General features: G+C 40.7%; 1 protein-coding gene across 1 annotated transcript; it reads right to left on the bottom strand.

Annotated features, from left to right (window-relative positions):
* Nucleotides 1-747: 747 nt before the first annotated feature.
* Nucleotides 748-1,500, bottom strand: LOC126188813 (putative gustatory receptor 28b). Its single transcript, XM_049930425.1, has one exon. It carries the CDS (start codon nucleotides 1,498-1,500, stop codon nucleotides 748-750), a length of 753 nt encoding a protein of 250 aa, XP_049786382.1.
* Between the last annotated feature and the right edge of the window lie 16,626 nt (nucleotides 1,501-18,126).

The raw sequence follows: 18,126 nt of genomic DNA, 5'->3' as shown, positions 1-18,126 counted from the left end.
ACTCAAGTATTTCATTTTCTGAGAGAAACCTGTGGATGTGAATCAATGGCGATGTATGGTCAGTTTTAAAAGTAGTTTCATTGTTCTACAGCATATTCCAGTTTTCTTCCATACTTTCCCACTCGTTACAGCTGGAATTTAGTAATTACCACCAGATGAAATATTCATTCTGCTCTCAGACGTCTGCAAAATCTTAAATTTTTTTGCTAATTCACTCTATAGATCTCCGCCTCCCTTTACAAGTAATGACTGACTAAAACTTCCAAGGATGAAAAATTTTTTTTGTCTCACACATACCCACAAAATAGTAACAAGAAGATATTTACTATCTCTGTGGAAAAGCAATGAAGTGTCACTTACCACGACAATGAACTCAATCATGGAAATACCAGCAGGACTCCTCAAGTTAAGAAATTATGCTTCGATCGACAGTTTGGTTAACACTGCCTTCAACACAGTATGGAGAGAAACATGTCACTGTTAGAACCAGTGCAACAATCAGTTGTGTTCTACTATTATTAGAAGATAAAGGCAGAGACCTCCCAAAAGACACTCACTATGTTGAAAAATTACGTTAGTGCAGTTTTTGCTACAGTAGTCTATCATCACGTTGAAAAGCAGTTGACACATACTTGAAAAACTGTCTTGAATGTAACAATTTGAACACTCACACTGTAAATGTACTGTGTCAAGAAATAAATATGTGTTCTGCTGCTCGTGTTACACGTAGACGTGTTGCCCCGCTGTTCACATCCCAAACTGAACGAGGATTACCAGGTAGGTGGTGATGGCGGCCAGACAGCTCGCAAGCAGCGACCAGTCTATGGGGAACAGTCCTGCGGCGCTGTACTCGAGTCCTCTGCCGTTCAGCTGTTGGGCGAAACTCTGCAGACCAGTACTGCGACCTCTGTCTGCCATCGGCGCCAGCAGCAGCAGCTTATTGACCAGCTGTTCCGTGTGGTTGGCCTCCTGAACCACCACCTCACAGCTGTACACTATGCTGACAATTCTAAAAGCTGACAGAGCTGCCCACGGTAAGGACAACAACACAGTGATAGAATGCCCTTTAGATGCATGAAACCAAGGTGTTGCCTTTCCTAGTAAGTCTGTCACGGCTATATAACTGAGGATTACAATGTGTAAAAAGCAACTTGTAATTTCAGCTATGTTCTGTACACCGTACCCAGCGTTGATGGCTCCAGAAATATCTTTCAATAAAGAATGTATCTTCTGTAAATGAGTCACCGATACGTTGTCAACAAATATCACCTCTGCATGCACTTTTAATACATTTTTACGTTTCTTCGGTAATTCTAATCGTTGTCTACGAGATGATAGACGAAACTCACTGTGAAGTAGTTCACAATAGCTTTTTGGTACATAGGTTTTTGAAGTAACATTCAGCGCAGACAAAACTTCGCAGTCGAGCTGTTCTTCTGACTGTATGCTGTACTTCTGCAGCAAATGTCCGTTCAGTTGTTTAAATCTTCTGTATAGCATCGTATTAAAGGTACTAAACTGTAACGTGACAATATTCCTTGGAGTGTAGAACAAAAGTATCACAACTAGACCATTAGTGTCATTCTGGATCTGCCATGAGGAGATACCATACAGACACGCTGAGTACAAGACGAGTAGGAATAACACGCGATGCACCAACCTGGCGGTTTTGGAGTATTCTGAATTAAAATTTTTATATAGTAACCGATCAACTGAAAATAGCTTTCTGCATAAAGTATTGACGTCTTTCTGTTTGAGCGTTGTGCTTCGTAGCGTTACAATAACGTCTGTAACGGCACAGGAGACATAAATGCAGGTATGCACGTACTTAACTAAACTACTGATGCTGCTGTTGTACGCTGGTACTCGCACGGCAGCTCCGTAGACTGTGATCACTAAAAACAATATAGACACAAAAACGCAGTAGATACGTTTACCAGTAGATAAAAAGAACTTCGCACTTGTGTGTCCAAAGCAAAGTGGAGAAGTACCAAAAACGCTGCAAATGACGTTGAAGAACCGTAAATGTCCATAAAATGTTCGTTCCATGTTTACGGAGGTCACTTACAATTTACAGCCCACGGAATACAGGCAGCTAGAGCAACAGACATACTGCTGCCGGATTTAACGACGGAGTTACTTGGCCTAATGAACGTTCGATCGTATTTTGAAGGATAAAAACAGACACACCTATAATGAAGACCTCTCGCGTCGATAACATGGTAATGCGACAGCATTCACTATCTCAAAGACATAATTGTCTTACAATCGATGTATGTACATGTTTCAAGAAATCTGGAGTTCAACGGAGTTTTACTAGATTGTGAGGAGCTTTTGAATAAAAGTTCCCTTAGTTTCGTTACTGTCGCGCCATGGATGGGAGCGCGTTTTTATATGTAGAGTGCTAACTGTTACCCGTAGCATTTCCTTTATATGTAGTTTATTCAGTAAGGAGTTCGTGGAAATAATTTATGGCAGAGCACTGAAATCCTACTGAAAGACAGAGTGAAGCCAAATAGAAGGCGTGCCCTGGCTTCCGTAATTATCCAAAACCCTGCGAATGCGGTTGTCAGATGTCCACAATTTTTGGCCTTTGCGATCCATATTTTAAAAACACAAAATCGTTAAAGATAAATGACTAGTTCGTTGCACTGATAATTACGTTGAACAGTCTATACTACATAATAAAACGCAGCCAGACACCCCCTAAATGATGGGCATTTGACAACCAGCTGTCACGGAGCCGCCACTATAAAAGGAGGCTGAAAACACTGTACTGTCAGGAGAGAAGCTTTGGCAGCACAATGGGTCGATGCCGAGAGCTGAGTGCCTTCGAACGTGAACCAGTCACTGGGAGTCGCCTGAGTAAAAAATCCATCAGGGACATCTGACCCTTCTAAAGCTGCCCAAGTCGCTTGTTGGTGACGGGTTGTAAAGTGGAAACACGAACAACAACAGGTAAACCAAGAACAGGCAAACATGTACTGACAGACATGTTCTGTCGGGCATTGCGAATGAGGATTGTAAAAAGTCGCAATAGATCAGCGAAAGAAATCCCTCCCCAGTTCCAAAGTATTGACAGCAGTCCAGCCAGCACAGTGACTGCTTAGGAAATTGAAAAGAATCAGCTACGACTGTCGAGCACATCCTCGTAAACCCTGCATTTCTATAGTCAGTGTGCTATGCGACGTTTGACGTGACGCAAACAGCGACGCCATTGGACAGTTTATGCCTGGACACGAGAGATTTGGTATTATGAATCACGCTAAAACCTGTGGCAGTCCCTTGGAGCTTGCCGGGGTGGCCGAGCGGTTCTAGGCGCTACAGTCTGGAACCGCGCGACTGCTGCGGTCGCAGGTTCGAATCCTGCCTCGGGCATGGATGTGTGTGATGTCCTTAGGTTAGTTAGGTTTAAGTAGTTCTAAGTTCTGGGCGACTGATGACCTCAGAAGTTAAGTGCCATAGTTCTCAGAGCCATTTGAACCATTTTTAGTCCCTCGGAAAGATTTGGGTTACGAAAATTTCTGGAGATCGTTATCATGTGTAGTGTGTGGTACGGTGTTGGGGTGTTCGTGGTCAGCGTGTTGCCCTCTCGTTGCTCTGAAGAGAACGTTAAATGAGGAAAGATACGAACACATTTCACAGTATTGTGTTCTGCGTAAAGTGGAGGAACAGTATGGAGACGACGATTTTATGATCAGTAGCAAAATGCACCCTGTCGTAAAGCAGCGGCTGTGAGGCAGTGGTCGGTCGACAGTAGCATTCCTAAAATTTCAGAGTCGTGACCCGAGCCCAGGAGAGTGCAAACGCTAACTGTGGACACACTCCACTTTTTTTTTCGATGGTTCTGAGCCACAGTCATGGTATATTTTTTTAACGAATACACCGTCATTTGACTGTATATTTCTATTGTAGAATCTAAATTTAGGCTTCCATGCCATTATCGAGTACAGTGCTAAAAGCAAGAATATGCAAATTATGAGACACATAGCACATAATTGAAATAAATTAAAAACTTATTTTTTCAGCTATACGTCTTACTGTCTGCACATTCCTGCTTTTACCATTGTACTCGACAATGGCGTGAAAGCGAAAATCTATTATTCTACAAAGAAAATATACGGAAGTGTAGAATCAAATGGTGGCGTATTCTTCCAAAAAACACTCCATATTAAAGTCCACTAATAGGTGTCAGTATATTTTTGATCAGATCGTGAATTTCCTTAAAATTAAAACATCTCCATTCAAACGTCTACTGAATATTACATACGACACTGTAGAGAAAATGAACCATAGTAGTAACCGTATATTTTCTCTCATGGGATACGAGTAAAAAGTTTTATTACGAGAAGTAGTTGCTGAAGCAAATCAAACCACTCAATAACTATTTCCCTGAACTGCTCTCGACAGCTTCTGACCGTTCGCTGCCCGTTTCGCATTCTTGTCTTGTAAACAACCGTCGGTCATGGATGATTATAATTCTGACACTATCGGTCGACTGCAATTAGAACACTATTTCGTCGTCATTTCTCTTTTATCCGAATCGAAGTAATACCTATAAACACTGTTTTAGAAAATCTGTGCAAATAAACAATATTGTGACACAATAAACAATTCAGTAATGCAGTCTGACTTTGGGATGGAATAACAGATTAAATCATACGCACTCTCTTACAAAATTCGCGCAACGGATGAAAGAAAGGATAGTTTGTAGAAGTGAACATTGTCATGACACATTCCGACGCAGAGACATACAATACCTTAAAAGCTCCGCCAAAGATTAAATTGAGAGGCATGTAGATTATAATCTTTGTAATGTTCACATTGGATTCTCTTTTGTTTCATACTCCAAGAAGGAGCTAGGAGACACTTTCGATTGTTGCCTCGTGGAGGATGGACGTGATTTTTGGAGTGTGCGGAAAGGCAGCCATATAGTCAGTAATTATGGTTTGTGCGACAAGCACAGCAAGTCTTATTGTGTTGTGAATAAAAAATAGTGAGAAGTATCTAAGCTTTACGAGAATTATTTAAAGTGACGTAGCATTGTATTCCTTTGTTTCCACCGTCTTCGTGAAGTGAACCGATGCCGACTCAGGAAGGTACACACGGTCAACAAAGAGAACAACATCGATGGCGACTAATGAATTAATATTGTGGCAGGACTAATTCTACGTCTAAGGTGAGAACTCTGATTAAATCAACAATGACGTAGAATTCAAAAATGTCATTAATCGGAATGGTAAATTATGTTACAGGCATATTTCACGCAGCAATGAATTTGTCCGCATTCAAGCCGGTCAATACAGTCCGTAAAAGAGGCCTTCAAAAATTCTAAAGTTACAGTTCCATGTCCATAATTTTTCCTCTCTTCAAAAAATCAATAAATTTAATTTTTTTTATTTATTTCGCCACACTGGCGACCGCTGACAGGGATAGTGCTGGTGGAACAAAGAGTAAGTACTTGATTGTTGTTCTACAAATGTACTTGTACTAATTACTGTTTCTCTGTTAAATGACGCACATGGAAAATGACGAATAAGGTGTAACAATATTAACTGTATAAACGGATGGCACAATAACCAGAAGGAACCAGGACAAGGATTTACAAAACTAACGTAATCGTGAGTGACGCAGCTCAGCCGGAATTAAGGTAGGAAAGCTCAAACGCATGCAGCGGCTGCATCTTGGCTTGGCTCCACTTAAAGCAGAACCTTTTCCTTTCCATATTAAAATCCAGGTAGTGTTTGTGGCAACACACAATTACACTTTGATAATTACTTTTTTATGTTCAACAATCGCAGAATTAGAAGACGTAGTGCGCCATTTTGTAAATTTCCGACGCGCAACAAATAACAATCGCGAGAATTTTTTTTTATTAATTCAGAGAATTTAAAGATTTAGATTAACAGTAAAGTACAGATAAAAATAATATTTCCACAGTGGAATCTGAGAATTTTAATTTGACAAATGTTCATGGACGCGTCACCGATTCTGACAATAGTGACGTAAATGATGACGCAATTAGTTTTTCAGCACAACATAATGTAGAAGTAAATACAATTCAATTGCACTCCACAGGGATTAACAATAACGAACCACTTGCAAATGAAACCTTGTACACAGTCGATGAAGCATCGATTACCAGATCAGATGAAAATATTTCGCGTGAAATCAGTGAAGATAGCCCGGTTTAGATTCACTCAGACCGTGGTAGAGAAACAATGGCTACAAATAATGGCATATATACAAACACACAAGCTTCGTCAGTTACGCTTGAGGCATTATATAGTCTGATGTCAAACGTGAGCGAGCAATTATCTGATTTAAAGATCAGTCACAACACAACGAACACAAAACTGGCGAATCTAGAAATCAGCCACAACGTGACAAACACAAAATTGTCCAACATGGAAATTAGGTTCCAACAGCAGTTTTCAAGTATAAACACGCAATTTGAAAATTTGCACAAACATTTTGATCAACGTTTAAATAAACTCACCAATGAAATCGATCAAAAGATCGAAGACAAAGTCATCAAAACAGTCAATAGTGTATACAATGTATTGGCCAATGATTTAGAAAAGAAATTGTCAGATCTTACAAACAAACAGGAACTGTCAGAAATCGTAGAAACACACAATCAAACACATACGGAACAAAAAGAAATGCACGAAAACGTACAGACTATTCAATTAAATTTAACTAGAGTACTGTCCGCATGTGAAGAAATACCTGACCAAGTTAATAAAGTTAACGAAGAAGTCGGTCTTCTGAAACAGGAGACTGGACGTATCAAGGCGGACATTATCAAAATAAATGAAACTTTAGAAACCGTTAATGTAAATGAATCAATAACTGACCGGGAAACAAAACTTTTTGAAAAATTAGGTAATGAAATCAAAGTAGCCGAGGACAGAATACGTAAGGAAATTGCGGGTAAACTGAATGTTACAAATGATTTGCCTACGTCAAGCAACAGGCAGCCTGACACTTATTCGCCCGTGCCAGATTACGATGTCAATAACGCAGAACATCACGCGCCCAGTCCGGCGTATGTGCACGCACTGGCGCAGGCAAACAATGGCTATTCGCCAAACGCGGTGCTGCAACAGGCAGTAGGCGTGTCGCCTTGTATCTCGACGATTCTAGTCGATGAGAGCCTGTTGAAACATAGACAGTTTCCAGTTTTCTCCACAGAATCCAGAAAAACTCATCCAGTCGTGTTCGTAAGAGCATTTAAAAATGTCTTACCAAGAAACTGGACTGAGGCACAGAAGATTAGATATGTAGTAGGCTTCACACAAGGCGACGCACTTTTGTGGGCCACAGACATGGCTGAACAGTGCGTCACCTACGAACAATTTGAACGGGCTTTCTTGGAGAAATATTGGTCTGCTGGGGTCCAAGAAAGACTGCGACGTGAGGTATTCAACCCACAACCGTTCAACCTCAAAAACGGCGGGTTGAGAAAGTATTTCGAAAAGTATTTGAATAAGACGCGCTATTGGAACAATCCAAAACCGCACGTAGATGTTCTCAAAATTCTGAAAAACAGACTACCCGCGAACTTACGCGAAAAATTGGTAACCATACCGGAGAACGACCTTGAATACTTTCTTTCCGTGCTTGACTCAATTGAAGAACTCAATACGAAGAAGAGCCGAGCACAAGTAATCGGAATGAACATTCCGGAACCAATCAAAACAACGGTAACGAATATCATTTTAATGGCAGTGGAGAAAACCCACACAGTTGGCATCCGTATGCGACAAGGCCAAATAATGGAAACTGGAATTACAGAAATCGGAGGAATTCGGCGCCACAGTGACGTGAAGACCGAAGATATAATACAGATTACTGAGCCGGTATGGAAATGATAGAAATCACGTGAACGATTGGTCAGGCCCGCGTGATGAATGGCGGCACACAAATGAAAATTACAATAGTTACAGTAATAGGAATGACAGACCAAGGAGAAATAGCGACGGCCGGCCGCAAGAAAATGTTGCACGCAGGGGTCCGGAAACTAATTGGCGACAGAATAACCACTCAGTACACTTCGTAGAGGTAACGGACAGTAATGAAGCAAAGCTGTTGTCTCCCCCGGTAAACAACAATCGGTCGCAATGAGCCCCCACCGGCCGACCGATTTGACAACAGGGGGCACAAACAAGCACACATTACATCTTAAACAATTATTTTTAAGATATGATCAGGATGCTACCGTAGAAGATGATCTATGTGAAGAAGAGATGAAAGCACCGGACAACGTAAGTGACCTCGTGCAGGTTGTAATAACAGCAAAGATAGGAACTAAATTACCAACGTAATTTTAGATACAGGCGCATCTACGAATATTATTTCTAACAGTTTATTTAAAGAAGTTTCGAAAGCATTAAAAATACCAGTGTCGCCAACGGAAAATTGTAAAATCTTGACAGCTGTAGGTAACAAGTCAAAAAGTATTAAGTGGCAGACGCAAATACCTGTTACCATTAGCGATGTCACGATAAACTGTACATTCTTAATCGTTGAGAAATTAATCGTCAATTGTATTTTAGATATGGAAGTTTTCCGGCAGCATAAAGTAAACATCGACATAGGCAATGGACTTTGCTATTTCCGAGTGGGCAGTCGTAGTGTGAAGGTCAATCTTGTAAAGTCGACAATAGAGCGTAATGGCCAATTACAGAAACAAGCTGAAGTAAAATTAGTTTACCCACAAGTGTTATTGATAGATATTCCTTACCCCGAACAATTAGACACGGAAATAATTAACGAACAGGCCGCCCATGAGAAGGTAGGAAAATCCACTTGTCTTTCAAAAACTCAACAAAATGAACTAGCAGATCTTATTTATGAATACCGAGACATTTTTAGAAAGCAGCCAACAATAATCAAAAATTATGAATACAAAATGGAAGTCTACCCACATAAAACGTATTGCTATAAATCATATGCGATACCATGGGCAAAGAAGGAAGCGGTTCGCAAAGAAATAGATAGAATGGTTCTGTGGAAGGTTATAGAACCTTCGCATTCACCGTACTGCAGTCGCGTCATAGCTGTCAGCAAACCTGACGGGTCAGTCAGATTAGTACTTGATGCGCGGGAAATTAATAAGATCATCGTACCAATACCCACTAGGTCGGAGAACTTAGATGAGCAACTGCTTAAATTTCATGGATTGAAGTATTTAACATCCGTTGACATGAAGGCTTCGTATTGGCAAATAGCCCTACATAGTGATAGCAGAAAATATACTGCGTTCATTCATGCTGGCAGAAGCTATCAGTTCCAAGTACTGCCATTTGGACTCAACGTGAGTGCTGGGGTGTTTATAGAGGCTTGAGACAGTGTATTGGGTCCAGAACTGATTAGCAAAGTGACGTTGTATGTAGACGATCTCTTGATAGCCATGGAGACCTGGCAAGTTCATGTAGAATTGGTACACAAAGTGTTCCAAAAATTACGAGAATATGACGGCACAGCAAATTTTAAGAAGTTCGAATTCGGAAGGGATCGAATAAAATTTTTAGGCCACATTATTTCACCAGGCGGAATTTTACCAGATCAAAAAAAGCTTGATGCCATAAAATATTTTCCCTCACCACAAAAGCGTAAACAGTTGAAAGCTATTCTGGGGGTCACGTCATTTTTTCGAAAATTCGTGCCCAAACAGTTACTGAATAGTGATTCCCTACTCAACCTTTTACGGAAAAACCACACATGGTTGTGGACAGAAAAATGTGAGGAAGATTTCGTAAAAATCAAACAGGCACTCATAAACGCACCCATTTTGAAGCATACTAACATGAACTACAACTTTTGTTTGAGCACGGACGCCTCATGTCAGGGATTAGGCTCTTGTCTGTTCCAATTAGTAAATGATAATGGAGAACAGAAAGTAAACATAATTAGTTTTGCCAGTAGAACGTTAACGGAATGTGAAAGAACCTATTCGGCAACTGAACTTGAAGCGTTACCTGTAGTGTGGGCTTTTCGCAAGTTCCAATACTATCTCTGGGGAAGGCATACACGAGTGTTTTGTGACCATCAAGCATTATCGTTTTTACTCACATATAAATTGCTGCACAAACGGATTGCACGTTGGTGTTTATTCCTCCAGGAATTTGATTTCGAGATAGTTTATATCAAGGGTGAACAGAATGTAATTGCCGACGCATTATCGCGCTTGCCACAAGGCTTGAGCGAGTTCAATGAATTGATCGAACAGACTTCCGATTTTAGAGTTTTTCTGATGCATGATGGCACATTTCAACCATATTACAGAAAGATGTGTAAAGACAAGAGCAAACTACAAAAGGAAGACAATAGATGGAGACACGTTATGCAAAAACTGCAGGCAGATGACAATAGTACACTGAAACAATATTACACACTGTCAAACGATGTTCTTTTCTACAGGCGCAATCCACAATCCAACACCTGGTGTGTATGCATCCCGGAAGAATACATAGACAATTTGATAAGACACACACATAGAGTATGGGGACACTATGGGGTATCAAAATGTACAGCGAAAATATCAACGTATTGTTACTTCCCGAACCTCAGACGCAGGATTGAACAAATAATAAAAAAGTGTACAATATGTCAGAAGGTTAAACATCTTAATAGATCTTGTTTGGACGTATTACACCCTATCATTCCAACTAGACCAAGAGAACTAGTTTCCGTGGATGCAGCAGGACCATATCCACAAGCTAGGGGAGGAGTTAAATATGTGATCCCATTTTATGATGTCTTAACAAAGTACTTAAAAATGTATGCTATAAAAGCAGTAATGTTGGGAGCAATAATCAAACGCATGATAGAAGACTACATACCACTAGTGGGGAAACCGAAAATTATATTAACTGATGTCCGCAGCTCGTGGTCGTGCGGTAGCGTTCTCGCTTCCCACGCCCGGGTTCCCGGGTTCGATTCCCGGCGGGGTCAGGGATTTTCTCTGCCTCGTGATGACTGGGTGTTGTGTGATGTCCTTAGGTTAGTTAGGTATAAGTAGTTCTAAATTCTAGGGGACTATGGACCATAGATGTTAAGTCCCATAGTGCTCAGAGCCTATTTTAACTGATAATGCAGCAAACTTCACTAGTAATAAATGGAAAACATTTCTCGAATCTCAAAACATAAAACATATATTGGTATCCAAATTTCACCCAGAATCGAGCCCGATTGAGAGAAATTTTAAAGAATTTAATCGCTTTATTAGAACTTATATACCAAATAAACAGACAAAATGGGTAGAATACATAGCTCCATTTCAGCATATTGTAAATAATTTAATTCATACTTCAACAGGCTTTACACCTACAGAGTTAATGTTTCAAGGAACAGAACTTGACGAATGGAATAAACCTTTACCTAAATTTGCCACAAAGGAAATAACACAAGACGAAAAGGTACGTCAAGCATTACTACAGATGGAAGAACAAGCAGAAATAAGGCGAAAGCAGTTCAACAAAAAGATAAGAAGGGTTACAGAATTTAACATTGGACAGGAAGTACTATTACGTACCCACCCAAAATCCTCTAAAATTAAGGCATTAAACAAAAAGTGGCAGTTGTTGTATGATGGCCCTTTCATTATAATAGACAAACCTCACTCAGGATGTTATCTGTTAGGTAACACACGAACGGACAAGGTGAAAGGGTTATACCCCCACAAGGATATCAAGGAATTTTTTCATTAAAGGTTATATGTTATTTTAGCAAAATTGAAATTATACAACATTGGATCACATAGTAAAATTGCTGTCATTAACCTAAAAAAAAACTTGCGAACACGAAAATCTAAGTCCGGTGTTCGTAGTTTAAGAAGTACATTGAAAAAGACTGTCAGTTAGTGAAAAACATGCATTAAACTAGAAAACATAAATGAAGTTTCAATTAAACATCGAAACTAGTAACCAACTGGGGGCATATGCCAGCTTTAAAACGCATAGTTAACCACACCTAATGAAACGTGTTACTGTGAGTTTTAACACTATAAAATAAACCACACGGTAAGGAATACTGATGAACTGAAAGTGCTGCGTAACACGCAACGTTCAGTTGCAATATACTCTACACTTGGTCTTTGAAATAATAACATACACATGTGTTCCTCTAACTCTTCTCGTGAGAAGACATATAGTGCCTATTTGAGAGGACTATGGTTCAGATCCGCGTCTAGCCATCCACATTTAAGTTTTTTTATGATTTTTTAAATCATTCCAGGCAAATGTCGGCATAGTTCCGTTGAGAGTTCACCTTCGATATCCTTCCCCAGACGTGCAACAATAAGTCTCACAGTGGGCCCCGTCTCTAGTAACCTCTATGTGGACGGGGCATTGGACCCTCATCTTCCTACGGTATAATGCGTTAAGAGTAAGTTGGCCGAATGGTTGTAGGGAGCGGAGGAAGCAAATACAGCCGTTACATATGCAGCCATGGGGTGACAAGCCATATATGGAAATACAGTTGAACCCCTCTAATCCGACCTTGAACGGTCCGTCACTCCGGTTAGCCCGACCATGCTGAGGCTCCGAGCCTGTGCCGACTTGTCACTGACTGGACGCCTGTCGGGCCATTGTTGCGGTGTCTATCGTTGTGCATATTGTTATACTGTACGTTATTGTGCAGTTTTATCCTTTGGTGCGATTAAAAAACTTCGTTGTTTGCTTTATTCCGTGTTCTCTACCGTACTTATTACTGTAGATTCACTGCGTGGACAGTTGTCTGTTTTTCAACATGTCTGGATTCGAACGTAAACACGTAACTCTTTCACTAAATGAAAAATTAGCAGTGCTGCAAAGACTGGACGAAGGAGATTCGCTCCAAAAAAACTGCAAAGAAACTGGATGTAGGCGTTACGACAATTAAGGATTGGAGGAAGAATCGGAAAGACATTCACTTCTATACAGTTACGATTGATGGTGATAACACTCTTAAGAATCGCAAAACATTAAAAAAGCCTAAACTTGAACTGCTTGATAACGCATTGTGGATGTGGTTTTGTCAAGAAAGAAGGAAACGAACTATAATATCTGGGCCAATTCTCAAAGAAAAAGCAATAGTTTTGCACAAAAAACTGGAAGCCGAAAATAAATTTGCTGCCAGTGAAGGCTGGATTGGTCCTTGGAAAACTCGTCAAAAATGTATCACTGACTTTTTTTCCAAGTAATTTGTTTTCGTTTTTACTAGCACTCCTGAAAGAAAGGATATTGCGGAGACATGGCTTAGCCACAGCCTGGGGGATGTTTCCAGAATGAGATTTTCACATCCCCCAGGCTGTGGCTAAGCCATGTCTCCGCAATATCCTTTCTTTCAGGAGTGCTAGTTCTGCAAGGTTCGCAGTAGAGCTTCTGTAAAGTTTGGAAGGTAGGAGACGAGATACTGGCAGAAGTAAAGCTGTGAGGACCGGGCGTGAGTCATGCTTCGGTAGCTCAGATGGTAGAGCACTTGCCCGCGAAAGGCAAAGGTCCCGAGTTCGAGTCTCGGTCGGGCACACAGTTTTAATCTTTGGTTCTATGTTGCTTAATCGGTATCCACATTTCGAGGTGAAGACACATGCACTGTTCTGGTGGAACGCTTCCTTTCTTCTAAAAACGTTTGTGGTATGTTATCACAATGTTTTGTCTTCCTGTAAAAACACGGTTGGAATGCACTCATATCATAACATAGTCGTTGCTATTGATTTTTTAAAAATAGTTGTTCGCTCCTTCTAACACATGCAGAGGCCACTCACAAGGAAAACACGACCATCCGTCGAGAAACGTTCACTCAATATTGGTTATTGCGTTGTTGTTTTCTCCTACCAGTATTATATTATTGGTGAAGTCTAGTGTGTGGAACTTTCTATCTGATGTATGTTTAAGGACTGTACGAATGGTGTAAAGTGCTTACTTTGTAGTATAACCAACGCAAGTTTCAATGTTCTCGGTTCAATATTCATTGCAGCAAGCAAACGGTCATACAACGAGTGTCAGTTTCCACTTATTTAGTTATTTATTTATTTAGTTATACATTAAAAGTATAAGATACACTCTTTACTCGAGGAGGTGTGAGGTCTGTCATCGCAATATTCACTGTAGAATACTTAAGAACCACACCTGGAGAGTGACTTTAGACTTATTTAGCTGGAGATTTCATTTATTTTAGTACTGTATCCACGTTTTGCACTGTCACAGTTCATTTTAAAAGCGTAAGACATGACACGATGTTAGGCGACGTGTTTCGGTACGATATTCACTGTAGCAAGCACAAGTATTGCAACTCTACAATACGCGATAGTAAAACTTCATGCAACAAATAAGTGTTTGTGCTTATTCAGTCACATATTTTTAAATTAATGAGCTGACATTGCAGCAGTTGAGCTGCTAAGAATAGCAAAACTTACGCAAACACTCAGTGTGTCACTCCATGAGGAGCTACTGCCCGGTGTAAAATTCCTACACAGTCCATTCCTCCACTGTCTGTACAGCAGAAGACTCATCCTTTCCCAGTACGAGGTGTGGCTAGAAAAAAACCGGACTAGTACTGGTGAAACAATAAAACGAATGCAATAAGGCTGAAAGTCGCGTGGCCTGTCACATGACTCTCGCTCTGCCTACTGCTCGAGTTTCATCTGCCTCCTGCACTCAGTCTGCCCGTGGCGTCTGTTTTAAGTAGTTGACGTTTTGTTTGTGCGTCGGAAAATGTTGAGTGTACAGAAAGAACAGCGTTTTAACACCAAATTTTGTTTCAAACTAGGAAAATCTGCAAGTGAAACGTTTGTAATGTTACAAGAAGTGTACGGCGATGATTGTTTATCGCAAACACAAGTGTTTGAGTGGTTTAAACGATTTAAAGATGGCCGCGAAGACACCAGTGATGACACTCGCACTGGCAGACCATTGTCAGCAAAAACATGAAGAATCTGCCTAACACTTTCCTTGTCAACTCCTGTTAACTCAGACACTGCTCTGATTGTTAAACGGCGATCTTGTCGAACAAGTTTACCGATTTTTTCAATGTTTGCATCAGTTTTTGCTGACAATGGTCTGCCAGTGCGAGTGTCATCACTGGTGTCTTCGCGGCCATCTTTAAATCGTTTAAACCACTCAAACACTTGTGTTCGCGATAAACAATCATCGCCGTACACTTGTTGTAACATTACAAACGTTTCACTTGCAGATTTTCCTAGTTTGAAACAAAATTTTATGTTAACACGCTGTTCTTTCTGTACACTCAACATTTTCCGACGCACAGACAAAGCGTCAACTACTTAAAACAGACGCCACGGGCAGACTGAGTGCAGGAGGCAGATGAAACTCGAGCAGTAGGCGGAGCGAGAGTCACGTGACAGGCCACGCGACTTTTAGCCTTATTGCATTCGTTTTATTGTTTCACCAGCACTAGTCCGGTTTTTTCCTAGCCACACCTCGTATACAAGAAGGCGCGCGCACACTCTCTCTCTCTCTCTCTCTCTCTGTCACACACAGACACACACGCACACAAAGCTTGAAGCTTTTAGTGGAGCACCGAAAAACTCTACCAGACAGCCTCTCAGATAGTTTACCGGAAGAAGTAGAATAAATGCAAACGTTGAAGGCTAATAACTGCATATGGAGACGGTGGCTAGGGAGTACGCGCATTGCTCTCCATCTGACGCAGAGCTGGCAGATCGACGCAATATGAGACGACTAGTATAAAGATCTGTGTGTATCTCATTGCAGCAAGACATATTATTTCAATGTCTTTCCTACGTGACACTGATTTTACTTAGCTCAAGACCATTTTCGGGCAGCACCGGAACATCCAGAGCCTTTGAAAGCACACCACTGTTGACTGTTCAGTTCTTCATCCATAACCAATAGTCAGGTATTTCGCTATTGTTCCAGGGGGGCCAGGCAATGGCTGTAGAACAGTTAGCATCCAATTTCGAAAGGTATTGTGGTCTCGTATGCACACACGCGCTCGGAAAGGGGAACAGAACCCGTTTCAAGCCTCCTCAGTCGACCACATACGTAAAGGTGAACTCTTCTGCTTCATTCAGTCTGGTGTAATGGAACAGAACGAAGTTGTCTCTTGCACTGTGGATTGACGGACCATTTCGAAAAAACACAAACGGCTCCAGGACATGCAGTAGTCTCTATGAGTTGCAAAATGCATCCTTAGTCCATCTTGTTGTATCATCATTATTTGCTGAAAGGTATTCCCCCTACACTCATCTACTACCACCTGCTTACGTTCCTCATGTAGGAGGCTATGATGCAGCCCTCAGCTGTAGACTTACATGCAACTGACTAATTAAACTCCTCTCTGTCCAACATCGTGTCATTCGAACACATTTTTCAGCAATTTCATTAATAAATCTATTTAATGTATAAATAAATAAACAATATATTGTTCGAATTTACCGTCTATTTCACGTTAAGAGTTCCATTTTTCCAAGAGAGCGTTTTTATGTTTTCCCTCCAATTTTAAGCAGTTGTTTTTATTTGAATTTGAAGCAGCAAGGCTTTAGGGTAATTGTGAGTTCGGTTTCACTGCCAAAATTTAGGAAATTATAAATACAAATAAATTATAAATATAAATAAATTATAAATATAAATAAATGAACACATTTCTCAAGACAGTACCTTAAGTCCTGCCTGCAACAGTTCAGAACATTGTGAGTCTACTACTCGCCACTTTACAAGGGGGGTTGGGGAGGGAAGTGGGGAGGGGAGGGGAGGGGGAAATGATGCAGGTGAGGGAAAGTATGGGATGGGGAGAAGTTGGGGTGATGATGTCAGCAATGCGACGTTACCATATCTACCCTCCATGGAGAGGAAGAGGAGGGACCACTCAGGAGGGGCCATCTACAATAAATTTGGTAACAATGCAGAGTGATGATTTCGATTTTATTCCACTACTCATGCCACCTGAGATGATTAGTCAGTTTCTTCCAGTTACTCCAGTTAGAACATTTAAAACAGATCAAAAACCACCTAAAGCTATCTAAGCAGAAATCATAGGTGGTATACTCTGTACTGTGATGAAACTTAAATATAAGATAATGGCTGAGTACATTGCCCAGGTGTATATTTATTCCTGTTTTCTATTAGTCTATCTTCCCCTTCCCCCTCTCACTGCCCATCTGCTGCTCGCCCCCTTTCCCCCAGTCCCTCTGCTTCCTTCTCCTTCACCCTGTATCCCTGTCCACCTCCACATTCAACTCTCCTTCCATCTCATCAAGCTCCCTTCTCTATCTCTTCCTGCCCTCTCTCTAGCCACCTTCTCCCCCCCCCTCCCCTCAAATTCCATTTCCTCCTCCTACTTGACTTTTGTAAATTTTTTTGTTTATTTATAGACTAAATCACATGTTTATGACACAGTCATAACTGGTTTCGTCCATACAATGACCATCTTCAGATTCTACAAGCAGCGTACACTCAGCACAGGTTCATGCGTTGTCAAACTGTTGTAAACTTGTCTTTCTCTGTCTCGTCTTCCACAATGTGTGTCCATCTCCTCCTTCCCCATCTCTGATTGTTCATCTCCTTGCCCCCCCTCCCTTACTCTCCATATTATCACTTCCTTCAGCATGTCTTTCAAGATCATAAGCAATATGTGTACAAAATTTAATTGCATGGTTACAGTGGCTTAGAACCAGATTTTTACACGTGGCTTTGAGTGCATACCAAAGTGTCAACAACATTTCGCATATGTTTGAAATATTTGACGCGCATTTATACACCTGATTCTCTAGCGAATCTGCTCATGCAGTTTTATTTTCACGCATTTCAACGTTTATGACGTCGCAACTTCTGAACTGTGTGTCGCACAATGATATATTTTTGTAGATACAATAGGCGGTTATGGAGATACTGTCTGCAAAATGTGTTGCGAATCGAGTTAGCAGCAAAGAAGTAATAAAATTAAACTACTTGGATAAAGCAAGAGTTCTTCATGCATGTCAGTTTTTATGACGTAAGAGCTCCTCATCTACGCGTCATACAAAGAGATAATCTTTGGTGTACATTCAGTGGTGTACGAGAATACCGTCTTCAGAATGTGTCGCTAATACATTTAGTAGTGAAGAAGTAATAAATTAAAACGTCATGTTTCATTTAGTGGTTTTATTGCCTCAACGGA

This window comes from Schistocerca cancellata, chromosome 5 (genome assembly GCF_023864275.1).
Source record: "Schistocerca cancellata isolate TAMUIC-IGC-003103 chromosome 5, iqSchCanc2.1, whole genome shotgun sequence".
Taxonomy (NCBI): Eukaryota; Metazoa; Arthropoda; class Insecta; order Orthoptera; family Acrididae; genus Schistocerca; species Schistocerca cancellata.
The sequence above is the reverse complement of the archived record's forward strand: the minus strand, read 5'-3'. Positions and strand labels throughout refer to the sequence as shown.